Source organism: Ambystoma mexicanum, chromosome 7q, assembly GCF_040938575.1.
Source record: "Ambystoma mexicanum isolate Mex_15411 chromosome 7q, UKY_AmexF1_1, whole genome shotgun sequence".
Classification (NCBI taxonomy): domain Eukaryota; kingdom Metazoa; phylum Chordata; class Amphibia; order Caudata; family Ambystomatidae; genus Ambystoma; species Ambystoma mexicanum.
The window spans coordinates 406655291-406669407 of NC_090941.1; the positions used below are offsets into that span (position 1 = coordinate 406655291).

Below are 14117 nucleotides of genomic sequence, written 5' to 3' on the forward strand. Positions count from 1 at the left end.
ACAACATCTATATTCATGCCAGGACTTCAAACTGCAGTGAATGCCAAGTGGCTGCAGATTACCAGATGGGAACTGCTGCAAACGATCAAATGAAATCAGAGAAAAACTGAGGGCCATTAGGCTTATGACTCTCCAGAACAGGTATGTCCTGGACTTAATTACAGCAATCGAAGGAGGCTCGTGCGCCAAGGTCAGGCCTTCTTGCTGTACATTCACACCTTCCCATGATGGAGAAAATTGAACCCTGACAGAAGCAATACCTATGCTGACAACGAGGGGCGTGGCTACGAGGGCCATGTAGGAGGACGCGATCTGGAGGAGCTCCCGAGATCCTGAAATGATCCTGGCGAAATAGTGCATAATAACGTGCCTATGACTGCTGAACACACACACATGTTGGTGTGTGAACGGACTGACTGCGCTTGGTGAACTTTTGGAATGCGTGGGAAGAATGGCGGTGGAGTTTTGTGCGAAAAAGATAAGGAGCGCCGGAGACGGAAGACAAAACAAAATGGCCGATCAACGACCGGAACAAAGGATGGAGCAGGCCGCACGGTGGTCGGGCGATAGGAGCGGACTGTGTGCATATTTGTGACTGGCGCGGAACGCAGGTCCCCTATGTTGGGATACTAGCGCAAATCGGCCTGTATTTCTAGAGTGTTCTACTACCGGCGTAGGCCTTTGGGCATGTGATAGAGGGCTGAGGCCGCACTACGACGCATCGAAGTAGCGAGACACTGTGCACGGAAAGCTCGGCGTGAGAAGCTCACAGAGTTTGTGGACTGTGCGTGCCCCTCCCCACCCCGTGGAGCTGCCGGAGTGGGGCTTATGCGGCTACATGGGAAAGCACGACCCATGGTAGCGGACAGGTCTCGCCTGGGGGTATCTCTAGAGTGGCCCCCTGGAACGTGCCCAGCGGATGCAGAATCATGTCTAATAGAGCCGTGAGACCGAAGGCTAAGCAGCCCACGTTTTACGACTTCGCCAAGACGTCCCCTGGTCCGGAAAGTTCCAAGAGCAAGGATAAATTGCCTGCAGGCGGCATGCGTGTGACGGCACTAACCAGGAGGTCCTGGCTGCGATTGCGGACCTGAAGGCAGCCTGGGAGGCTAAACTTGAACTGGCCGTTACTGAGCTGAAAACGACATTGGACCTAAGGACGGTGAGGTGCAGGAAGAGGTGAATTTACTTCGACAGGACGTCAGGTCTCTGGCGGAGCGCACTGAGACCCTCGAGAAAGAGGTGAGCCCGAACACCGCAGATTGTGCCTCCCGTAAGGCCGAATTGCATGCCCTGGTGCAGAGAGTGGGCAACTTGGAGAACAGGGCGGAGGAGGCGGAAGGACGCGCCCGACGGAATAACATTCGCATCGTGTGCCTGCCAGAAGGATCAGAGGCCCACGATCCCACGGAGTTCATTGTATCTATGCTGTTGCAGGAGATACCCGGAGGAGCTTTATCTCAGGAATTTGCGGTGGAACGTGCGCATAGAGCTCTGACAAGGAAGCCGCCGCCGGGAAACCCACCTAGGCCAGTAATTGCCCAAATCCTTAATTACCGGGATCGGGAGAGGATACTAGAACACTTCCGCAAGGGTGGAACGATTAAACGAGGGGCGGCAAACATAACGGCCTACCCGGACTATACCCTGATGGTGCAGCGTAGTCGTATGAACTTTGGGACGGTAAAGCGGGGATTGAGAGAGGCGGGCCATAAATACATGTTGCTGTATCCGGCGAAATTGAACGTTTTTCATAAACACAGGACTTTGTTTTTTGAGACTCCGGAGGACGCCATGGGATGGCTCGACGCGCAGGGTTGCCCCCAGGAGCCTGAAGTTCGGACGGGAAGAGGAGATGCAGGAGATAAGTAGTGCACGAGGAGGGCGCCACAAGATGGCGCAGAATAGGACTCTGGGACTTGATTATAGTCATTTGAGCGGCCTTAGGCAGAGAAGGCCAGACCGTTAAATAACATGTTATGAGCACTGTGACTATTGCTGTTTTTTAGGGGAGCCTTGCAGAGCGAACCTCTTTACCCCATTTAGTAACCTTAGTTAAGTGGCCATTAGGGCGACTTCACCCTACTGAGCTCTGGGCATTGGTTGGTGCTTGCAGGGCTAGATGTGGGGGTGCCCGAGTTCCATGGAAGGAGCTGGGCAGCAGTTGGGGAGTGTGGTGTTGGGGAAGGGATGGGTGGAGGGTGGGGAGGACAGTGGGAAGTTTGGGGTGTACATAGTTATGGGGAGTTCGAGTTTGTATATGAGGCTACAAGGAAGAGCTAGAGGGTTGTATCTGTATCGCGTGGGCAGGTGGGATCGGCTGCACGGAAGGGGGGAGGATACTTATGAGCTATGGGGGATCTTAAGGTCGTAACGTGGAATGTCAGGGGACTCAATAGTTACCTCAAGAGGAACAAGGTCATGATGTATTTGAAAAGACAGACGATTGATATTGCACTGTTGCAGGAGACGCATCTGACGCGGGAAAAGCTGGAGCTGGTGGGGAAGAAGTGGAGAGGTATTGTAGTGGGTTCTCCGTATTCTGCCTACGCTAGGGGAGTGTTGGTCTGGGTGGCACCGCACGTTCCGCTCCAACTTACACAGGAGGTGGTGGATACAGAGGGGAGGATGGTTATATTGAAGGCGCTGGTGGAGAATAAAGAGGTGTGCATTGTAAATACGTATGCCCCCAATCAAAACACGGCGGCATATTTTAGGACTCTGTGTACCAACCTGGGTACGTGTGTGGGTGGGGCGGTTATCTGGGGGGGGGGGATTTTAATTGTGTGCTGAACCCCAGGGTAGACAGATCTGATGATAAGATTGATAGGCCCACCCCAGCAGCCAGGGCATTGCAGACGCTGCTCGACGACTTCGGGCTGGCAGATGTTTGGAGACTGAAACATCCTAATGGGGAGCAGTATTCGCATTACTCAACCCCGCAACAACTGCATACGAGACTTGATTATTTTTTTGCCACGCCAGATGTGGTGGTAGAGACCACCCGAATAGAATACAAAGCGAGGGTCCTGTCGGACCACTCACCTCTGGTCCTGGGGTGGCAGTACTGCCGCCCTAGGGTGCGGATACCGACGTGGCGCCTCCGTGCTGAGGCGCTCAAGGATCCGGTCTTCAGAGAGGACATCAGAGATGAGATTATACATTATTTCGAAGAGAACACTGGCAGTGTGGACTCGGCGGGCACGCTCTGGGAAGCCTTTAAGGTGGTGTTGCGGGGTGCTGCCATCGCTAAATCAAAGGGCCTGCAGGGTGGGGTCCTGAAAGAGTTAGGGGGCTGAGGATGAACTAGAAAGGTAGCTCAACAGTGGAGGGGGGATGCAGAGCTAGTACTTAAACTACAGCAGCGGTGTGCGGAACTTTGGGAAAGGCTCTGCAACCTTAATTATAAGAAGTATGTTGAGAGGCAGCATGCAGGTGGGGATAAAACGGGCCGCCTCTTGGCGTGGCTATACAAGAGTGAAACTCCTAGGCCCCCGATTAGGATGATAACCAGAGAGGATGGAGAGGTAGCGGACACCCAAGAAGGAGTCAATGAGGCATTCTTGGATTATTACAGGGCACTATATGAGGACAAAGGGGGGGGCAGCCGAGAGGGGATAAGGGAAACTTTAAGAGATATTGGATTACCTAAGATTAGCGCAGAGGAAAGAGAAGAGCTAGATGCACCAATTACTTTGGAGGAATTGAATGAGGTGGTGAGGCAGCTGCCCACCAGTAAGACCCCGGGAGCGGACGGACTTCCTAGGGAATTTTATAAAGCATATAGAGAGGAGGTACTCCCCCCCTCCCCCCATGCTAGAAATGCTTAATTAATCGTTTGAGGTGGGCCGGTCGCCGGAATCGCTTAGAGAAGCGATCATAATACCGCTCCCTAAGCCCAATAAACCAGGGCAAAGCTGTGGCTCCAACAGACCCTTGTCAATGCTGAATCAGGACGGCAAGATATTGACGGCGGTCCTGGCTAATAGATTGCAGAGAGTTTTAGTAAATTGATACATCCGGACCAAACAGGTTATGTCCCCAACAGGAATATAACCCACAACCATAGGCGACTCCACCGGGTGGTTGAATGGGGGAACAAGAGCGAGGGCGAAATGGCGGTTGTGTCCTTAGATGCAGTCAAAGCTTTCGATTCAGTCAGGTGGTCGTGGTTGCTGGAGGCCCTGAGGGAGTACGGGATGGGGCCGGGCTACATTAGGTGGGTGAAGTTGCTGTACAGTGAGCCACTAGCTAGGGTTCGTACAGGAGCGGGGATATCCGAGAGGTGGCAACTTAGCAGAGGCACCAGACAAGGGTGCCCCTGGTCCCCGATGTTATATATTCTGGCCCTGGAGCCCCTGGCAGTATACCTTCGGCAACAATATGACATGATAGGCATCGAGGTAGGGGGAGAGAAACACCTAATATCCCTGTATGCTGACGACTTGCTATTATATTTGAAATATCCAGAGGAAAATCTTCAATATACTCTGGAGGTAATGGAAAGGTATGCGGAACTGTCTGGCATAGCGGTGAACCCCCAAAAATCGAGCATATTCCCATTGGGTAGCTACAGAGGAACCCTTCCGGAGCGGTTACCAGTGTTGCCGATACCATAAGCGGTTGGTTCCTTCCGCTACCTCGGAATAGATGTGTATCACACGGTAAAGGAGGAACATTTGCATAACACTGAGGTGGCTGTGGGAAAAATCCGTAAAAGCATGAAGTTTTGCGAGAAGTTGCCGTTGGCAATGATGGGACGGGGGGCGATGCTTAAAATGGTGGTCCTGCCTAGGCTCTTGCATTTTTTCAGCAATATTCCGTATATGATACCTAAGAAGTTTTTTGCTAAACTGAATAGTATGTGCAGAGACTTCCTATGGCATGGCACCCGGAATAGAGTGGCGCTATGGAAGTTGCAGAATTTCCATGAGAGGGGGGGTATTAAGCTGCCTAATTTTGAGGCCTATTATGTAGCTGGTCAGTTGCAGTATGTGGTCAAATGGCTCTCTGATGAGGCAACTCCCGAATTTAGGCTGTTTGGACAAGACTGTACTCCGTTTTACCTGAAGGAAATTATTTGGTTGCCTAGTTCAGAAATGAAGGAGCGCCCGGGAATGATGTTGCTGGGGTGGAAGATGTGGCGTAGAGTATGTTGAATGATGGAGGACCCATACCCGTGTTCCCCCCAGGTGCCATTGGTTGCTTTGGCAGGGGAAGACAAGCAACTAAGGATGATAATCAGGACCTACTGGGAGTCGGTCGGGCTGGTTACATTGGGTGATGTTTGGCAAGAGGGGACCATTAGGGATTTTGAAGGACTAGGGGAAGAGGCGGGCTTGCATAGGGGCCAGTATGTCACGTACCTTAGACTGGTGCAGAATATTCGTAAAATCTGGCCTGAGACTGTATTGGCGGAAGAACCAGACGCCACTATGGGGACAATATATGACATATCAGAAGGGGGCATGAGATCTCTAGATTGTATGAGATGGTGATGACCCGGGTTGGGAAGGAGTTGACGCATTTGAGGTTGGATTGGGAAACTGAGGTGGGAGCACAAATGGAGGATGGGATGTGGAAGCGTGCTATGGGATACCACAAGAAGGTGTCAAGAAATGCTAGATTACAACAAATACAGTTGTATATAACGCACAGAGCTTATATGACCCCGATGAGAATATCTAAGTTCGGAAATGCGGGACGACAAGCGTGCCCAAAATGCGACAAGGAAAATGCTGATATGACACACATGTTTTGGTCTTGCCCAATGATTGAGAGTTTCTGGGGAGAAGTGGCGCAAAAACTAGCGGACAAAGGGGTCACGCTCATTATAGACACGGCCTGGGCCTGCCTGTTGGGAGGGTTTCCCAGACCACGGAAACTTAAACATGTTGGGAAATTGAAGGACTTGGCATATGTGCTTGCAAAACGGAGGATTGCCATGGGATGGAAGCAGTGTCATAAGCCACGGGTGGAGGTATGGTGGCAGGAATTGCAGAAATGGGCGGAGGCTGAAACAGTGGTATGGCAGGAGGCATGTAGCATGAGTGGGGAAGAAGAAGTGGGTACCCTGATGGCATGGAGAGTATTAATAGCAGGACTATTTGGAACAATAACGGATTCTGCAGACTCAGAAGGAGGTGATATCCTGCCACACGTAGCAGATACGGAAAGTGAAGGACAAACAAGCTCTTGAGGGGGGAGGGATTGGGGGAGCAGTGGTTTTGACTAATTGATGTTCATGTGATTGTTGCAAAAAGCGCTGCCAGTTTGGTTTGCATTGTTTGTTTGTTTTAAAAATTAATAAAAACCGTTTTAAAAAAAAATCTATGCCGACGACCCTGCATACGAAGATGGAGGATAAAGCGGATGGGACAGCAGGAGATGACTATTTTTTGTCTCTGTTTCATGGATACTATATAAGGGGGTAAGTGGCCCTCTTTTTTGTTCAGGGGGGCCTAAGTCATGAGGGGATATACTAATTAGGAAGCAAGGACTAAGGCTACCCCATCTTTTAGACACTGGCCGTGAGAGGAACCGGCATACTGTTGACAGATCACTGCTTGACAAGATAGATGATATGTTACTCTGACCTCATTCTCAGTCACCAATGTGTACTAACCCACACTGTAAAGAAACTGAATGTACAAATGATCGTATGAAGTTCATTTGATATGCCTCTAGGGCAAACAAAAGGCTGTGTTCACATTAGTTATGATATACTAGTAAAATTGTTTGGTTTTAAAAGCAAAACACATGAATAAAAAGTTGTATATGTGTTACATGTACTCTGGGTGTTCTCTTAATACAGACCACTAGCAGTGATCTGTCAACAGTGTGCTGGTTCCTCTCACGGCCAGTGTCCACAAGGTTGGGTAGCCTTAGTCCTTACTTCCTAATCTGTTTCATGGATGCCAACCTGACTGGCAAATGCCTTCAAATTATTTGGACCAATGCGCGTGTTGGTATTGCTCAGATTCGGTCTCATAAGGAGCATTTTGAAACAGTGCCAAAAAACTGCCAAGGAAGGTATTGGGATGAAGATTATGAATAATGTGAATGGAGATCATACACCACAGGCCGAAGACATCACCCATGAGAACATAAAGAAGATTTCGATGGCACACCCACGGATGAAGTTCTACTACCCTAAGGATCAAAAGAAATATGCAGGACGTACCAACTGGAGAATGCCGTCACATGACTTGGAGCGTGGATGAGCATATATAGAATACAGGTGACCTGAGGGGGTGACGAAAATATGGATCCTGAAGAAACTTAGATGCAAAGAGAGGATGAAGAAGAGGAGGTTGTCAAGGACTCGACAAGAGGGGGGAATGTAGAGGAGCAGGTGGACATGTTACCCTTAGCTCCCGCCCCCTCACCACCGTCATACTGTAACAGTAGGAGAAGAGCCCTATGTGGGACACCAGGTATCACCACAATAGTGCATAGAGTGTATGAGAGATGATCTGCACTCAGACCGTATTGCATGTACCCTCTCAATGAGGGTGGAAGGATGTCTGCACACACCATTGTTCATCATAGGGCTTTTAGTGAAATTTGATAAGAGTACAGTGACGTCATAGAGGAGAGAGATACTGAGACGCACTGAAACGATATGCAAATACTAAAAAAATAAAGATGTAACTGAAGTAACAAAGGAAACATGTAATCGTATATGAAGATATTATATATCCAAATAAGATAAAGTAACCTGCTGATTAATAAATGTATATACTCAGAAACGCAAGATAGATGAGACATATAGAAGCTTACTGTACAGGAAAGCATAACATGGCTAGAGGCTGAGAAGTCTAATGCCACCCAGCACGATTTTATCAAATAGCACTAAATAGAAGGCTGAGATGGACACATTTGTGGTCTCTTCACATGTGATTCAGAAGTTGAAAACAAGGGCTATTCATTAAGCCTAAACTAAGATAATAGTGTGCCTACACTCCCTTGAATGTCCCACAACAGAAAGCAGGCTTCGAGGTCAACTACAAAGCAGAGGCCTTGGCTTGGGGACTGACCGAGGAGAGACGATGGACTAATTGGTAAAGTGGGAGTAGTCTGACGTTGTTTGCGGCACCTGAGTTTTGTTTTGCTTACTTGCTGCTAACGAGCCAAAAATCAAAGGTTGGTGAAGCATGCCAACCAATCAGAGGGTCTATGTAGCAACATGCTAAACAATGTTGCAAAGACCAACCCCCTGCCATGTATTCAGCTATAATCAGTATTATACGTATTTAGATGTAGTTTTAAAGCGTGCCCACCAGATAAGAGGCAGCCAATGAAGTTATGAACACTTATGTATACTAAAGGTACATATGTCCACCTAACCAATGCCTCCCTTCAATAAGTTTTACTTACCTATGTAGAATTACATCATATATAACGTACAGCGAGGTATAAAACCTTTTTATAATCACATTTGGGGGTGAGTGTGTGAATTACTGCCTGTTATTCACCACATTGCGCTACTTTATGGCAAAGTACTACTTTATTATCAGCATGAAATATTCTTTGAGTCTGTCTGGTTATTTGGGTTCGAGATCGTTATTGGTAATTCCATCTAGCACATGAGACGCTTCAAGGTCCTGGAGCACAGGTTAGTGACAAGTGGTAACCCAAGATGATATGACAACGATCTGCAAAAACGGAGGCAGAGGTCTAGGGAGCACTTTTGTGCATTTTAGTAATATTCATCAAATACTGCACCACACAAGCTCTGTAACTAAGACCCAACAGAATAATGAATGAAACATTTTCATACTGTTAAATGTACTTTTACGATTCAATCCGTAGTAAAGCGGGCTGCTCCAAAACGTAATCTGCAGGCATTTAATTCAACATTACAGCATTACGATAGAAAAATGTGTAACATTACTCTCAACAAGCAAAATGTGTAACATTACTGTCAACAAGCAATCAGATCTGTGACATTGGATTGAAGCAGAAACACGATTTTTAAACTGAGTAATCTGTTTGAAGATGGAGTTTTGCAAAAACCAAATTCACAATTATCACCTACATTGAGGGCAATCAGGATAATATCGTGTGTATTGACTTTGCCAGACGAGTTCGTACAAGCTTCAATTCCTTCTTCTGAAAGGTACCTGTTGAGAGAAATAACCGCCTTAGGTTCACAGACTTTTTTTGTTTGCTTTCATTCAAAAGGTGCCATAAATGTACACAGCAATTACAGGATTTAAATTATTTACAGCTTTTGGAGGAAGGCAGGTATTCTGTTATCATTCACGTGATACCTATATCTGTTTCTATGCGCCCGATCTACTTATTTACCCGCAGAGCTAGTCAAATTGATTATAAATAGAGTGTGGTGCTAGCATATGTTTAGCTTGACTAGCTACCCAGTGACTAGGTGAGCTCTTGGCAAATTTGCTCAATCTCGCCGAGCTCAGCCACGTTATAAATAGGTTTCTTTTATAATACGTGAGATCTGCACTTGAAACACACTAATTGGGCCCACTACTTGCAAAGTCCAAAATAAAACCCTTCTCAACTAAAAGGAATGCAGGATATGTACAATTTACATAATATGAATCTGGTCATACACACTGGCAGACGAACTACACAGCCATAGTCTAGCCTGCTTTAAGTATATGTTCTTCTATGTACACAGATTAGTGTTTTAGGAGGAAAGCAAATGGGTGCGTGCTTTGGGATTTTCATGGGCACTTATCTCGTTTTTGGGAGCATGATTTGGTGTATGTGTGGATGCATTGTAGGTGTTGTTGGAAGTTTAAATACTGATGTGTATAAATCTAGCTGTGAATGAACGGCGTCATATGTGAATGGAGTGGAGTCGAGGGATTATGTAGCACTCTCATATGAAGGTTAATAGAATAGCGCCCATTTCCTCCAGGTGCTTAAACCAAATGCAAGGTTTTGCCATCACATGGGCAAATGCTCTTACCATATAACAGGCATTGCCAACATATGCCCTGGTATTGGCATCTTGCAATTGTTTTCCAGTAATATGATGTCACAAATTCAATAAAGAATAATGCTAACCTAGTAAACACACATGCAAGATCGGTCTTTTTTTTTTCTTTCAACAAAACATTTTATTAAGCATTTCAATTGAGAAACGCCGACAATACATCAGTGCATTCATAATGTTACATTTCACAGATACGGAACTCTGTGGTCCTTTGCTGGACCCAATTATTGTAGAGACCTTAAGTGTTGAGCACCCTTTCTTCCCATGTTATTGCGTTATTTGAGCCATCTGGTCATGGACGGGCGATGGGCGATTCCTGGGAATTTTTCAGAGTAGTCCATAAACTGGGACCAGGTATTTCGGAAAGAATTAATGTTACCAGAGCAGATCACTGTGCTTTTTTCAGAGACAGTGTCCCAACATTTTGTCCACCACATCGGTATAGACGGGCCTTCTTCTATAGCGGTGCTATGACGATATTGGCTGCAGTAAGGAGGTGAGTGCATAAGCAAGCTATTTGGCCTGTTAGAGGGTAGGCCTCGGCTCAAGTGTCCCCCAGCAGTATTATCACTGGGTCCCATGAGATGGTTAATCCTGTGATCGATTTAATTTGCTACAGCACCTCCTGCCAAAAGTTGCTTGCCTTTGGACAGGCCCATAGTAGAGGGAACAAGGAGCCCGTAGTGCCACATCCTCCAGCAGCCCACGGGTATGCCAGGATTGCATTTGTGTAGCTGTTCTAGGGTTATGTAGTACCTGTAGCACACTTCATATCCCGCCTCTCTATTGGTTATGCACTACTTACTTTTTTGCAATCTGGACCAAATCCTGCCCCAATCTTCAATTTCAATTGTTCTTCCCAGATCTTTTTCCCAGCTCAACATATATTTTTCCTTTGTGTTTGGGTCGGACTTGTCCAATAAGCGATATAGAGTAGAAATGTTACTTTTTGGTGGGGATGATGTTAGGGTCAATTCTAATACATTTAATTTTCTTCCCCCTTTCTCTCTGATAGCAGAGGCACTGGATATCGCACAGGGCTGAGTGTAATGGAAACGCTCAGCCTCTGAGATGTTAAATTACGCTAATCATTCTTCGAATGACAGGGGAATCCCATCCACCAGGAAGTCTGATACCCTCAGTAAACCTCCCGCCCTCCAGGCTGTGAAGCTTCTGGGATGTATTCCCAGGGTAAAGTCTGAAGTATTCCAAATTGGGGTGAGGGGGCCAAGTGATCCTGAGCACACCCATCTGCGAGTTGCTCATTTCCAGCTTATCACTGTGTTTTTCGTAGCCGTGAGGGCGCCTACATTTATGGAGGTTCCAGGGGTTGGGATATGTGGGAGATCAGATAGGGGGGGATGAGCACCATGCCTCCTCAATTTTCTTCCAGCATGGCTGGTTCACCCTCAGCTCCCATGTAAATGCATGAGAGTTGCGCTGCTAGCCTGTATCTCAATACCTCTGGGACCCCCACCACCCAGAGCCCCTCCCACGTAGCATAATCCTCTTTGCTATGCGCGGTTTCTTCACCCCCCAGATACATTTGAGTATTTATTTCTGCAGATGCGCTAGGTTGCTCTGTGTGATGTGTATTGGGAGAGCTGCACAATGATAAATTAATATGGGTATTATGTTCATTTTCACTTCAGCTATCCTTCCGAACCAGGAGAGCTCCTGTTTCTGCCAGAGTTCTAGGTCTTTCTGTAGTTCTCTGAACAGTTGCGGGAAGTTGCTTTGATAAATTTGTCCAACTTTTCAGGGGATACAAACTCCTAAGTACCCAATTGAGGTATCCCCCCACGGGATGGGGAGATCGGGGCGGAATGCTTCCCTGTGTTTGCATGCGATGGTGGTTCCCAATGCTGATGATTTATTGTAGTTTACTCTAAATCCAGAGACCCTACCAAAAGTGTTGATTTCTTCCCAGAGAGGTGTGAGTGATTTATCTGACTGCTTTATTGTCAGCAGGACGTCGTCCTCGTACATTGCCACTTTATATTCATGTTCACCCACCCTGAGACTATGTATGCCTGGGTTTCCCCGGATTTTATGAGCAAAAAGCTCCATTGAGAGGGCGAATACTAGGGTTGACAGTGGGCAGCCTTGTCGTGTGCCTCTGGTAATATGTGTTGTGTCCGACCTAATGCCATGCATTCTTAGTGGAGTGGACAGGTTTTGATAATTAGCCATTGTCCAGGTTACAAATTTGGGGACAAATCCTAAGTGTCTAAGTGTGTTCCAGATGTATCCCCAGTCTAGCAAATCAAAAGCTTTGTGGGCGTCGAACGAGGTCACTAGTAATTTCTCCACTGTTCTGTTGGCACATTAGATGAGGTCCATCGTGCGCCTAATATTGTTGTGCGTACCTCTCCCTGGAATAAACCCTGTCTGGTCTCGATCGATTATCTCTGGAAGAATCTTCCTCAATCTGGCAGCCAGAATTTTTTAAAATGTCTTCCCATCGTTATTCATTAACGTGATTGGTCTATAGGAGGCACTTTGCTCCAGGTCTTCCCCAGGTTTTTCCCTGACTTGTGGGTAAGGATTGTCAGGAATTCTGCCATAGAACGGGTGACGCTACCTGACGTTAGGAATGAATTAAATAGGGCCGTGAGTTGGGGGGCTAAGATCTGCAAATAGGTCTTGTAAAATTTTGCTGCAAGTCCGTCAGGACCCGGGGCCGTACTCTTTAGAGATTTAATGGCTTCTATTGTTTTCTCTACTGTGATTAGGGACTCGAGGGGCTCTAGATGGGCTTTGCGAGGGGGCGTATTGTTGGAGCGAAGATACTGTGTCCGACTCTCAGCTGCAACAGGGGGGCCTGTCATTATTTCGCCATGATGGGTTACCATGATTTCCAATTTCTCCTCCTGTTATAATATTATTTCTCTTGCGCATCTTCTGTAACTTGTAGGCTAGTATGGGGTTGGCTTTATTGCCCTTAATATAATATTGTTTGGTGTATTCCAGAGATCTGGCTGATTTGTCTGCCCAATGCATTTCTAGAGCTATTTTGGCTTTTTAAAATGCTCTCTCAATTTTCCTTGTGTGGTGCTTTTTCAGCCCTTTCACTAGCTCTGCTACTTTCACTTCTAGTTTAGATTCTTGGAGGTGGGAGATTTGCCTTTGGTCTGTATTTGCGCTAATGAGAGACCATCTAATTACCGGCTTCATGGCATCCCAAATTGTGGTTATGGGCGTATCCCTCCCGTTGTATTTTCTTTGGAGTAGTATGGTTTCCCTAACCTCCCTTTTAATGCTCTCATCTAGTAGAATAGAGTCCTGGAATTTCCAGTACCTCAGGAGGGCAGGGGGGACCGGGGATCCTTTGATGCGCAAGTCTGCCATGACCGGAGCATGATCGGATATCATGCGCACGTGGACTTCCACCATCTCCAGGCAGGGAAATAGAACACTTGATACCAGTATCAAGTCGATTCTGGAGAAACCTTTGTGTGCATTTGAATAGAAGGTGTAGTCATTAGCCCCCATATTTGCTAGTCTCCATGCATCAACCGTTTCGGTCTCCCTGAAAAATTTTGCGAGGCATAATGCCCGGGCAAAGTCTGTTCTGGTTGGGGGAAGCGTTTTATCGCTCTGCGGATCCAGGACCATATTGAAATCCCTCTCCCCCCGATTAAGAGGTACCCTTCTGAGAATGTCAGTATTATCAGGTTTATGTCTAATAAGAATTTATCTTGGGCATTATTCGGGCAGTAGATAGCTGCTATGGTAAGAGGTAGCTCTAGGAGGAATCCTTTTAACAGGAGGTATATGCCGCCCAGTGACTTCTTTGCTGTAATTTGGAATAAGGGAAACTTTTTACTCAATAATATCGCCACCCCACGTTTCTTCTCCCCAGATGAGGTGAAATAGTACTTCTTAAATCTTAAATTTAATGCGTGGCTCGTCAGATACTAACAGGTGGGTCTCCTGGAGACTCACAATATCTCCCTCAAGCTGACCCAATTTACATTCAACAGACCTCCTTTTGCCCAGGAAATTAAGGCCCTGGATGTTCCATGATATCATGCGTATGTCACTCTCATTATCCGACCCCATGGTGCACCGCACTGGATTAGCTGTTGTATAGCTCTGCAAGGTACCGCTCCCGCCAGTCTGGGTTTGGATTGTAGTGTTC

General features: G+C 46.9%; 1 protein-coding gene across 4 annotated transcripts in view; it reads right to left on the minus strand.

The window, feature by feature from the left end:
* TDRD3 (tudor domain containing 3) overlaps positions 1-14117 on the minus strand; it is a 1496528-nt gene that overhangs the window by 1138688 nt on the left and 343723 nt on the right. For all 4 annotated transcript variants that reach the window (XM_069639413.1, XM_069639412.1, XM_069639414.1 and 1 more), the window contains exon 2: positions 9041-9125. In XM_069639413.1, coding sequence (XP_069495514.1) covers positions 9041-9125 — 85 coding nt within the window. The remainder of the gene's footprint in view (positions 1-9040; positions 9126-14117) is intronic.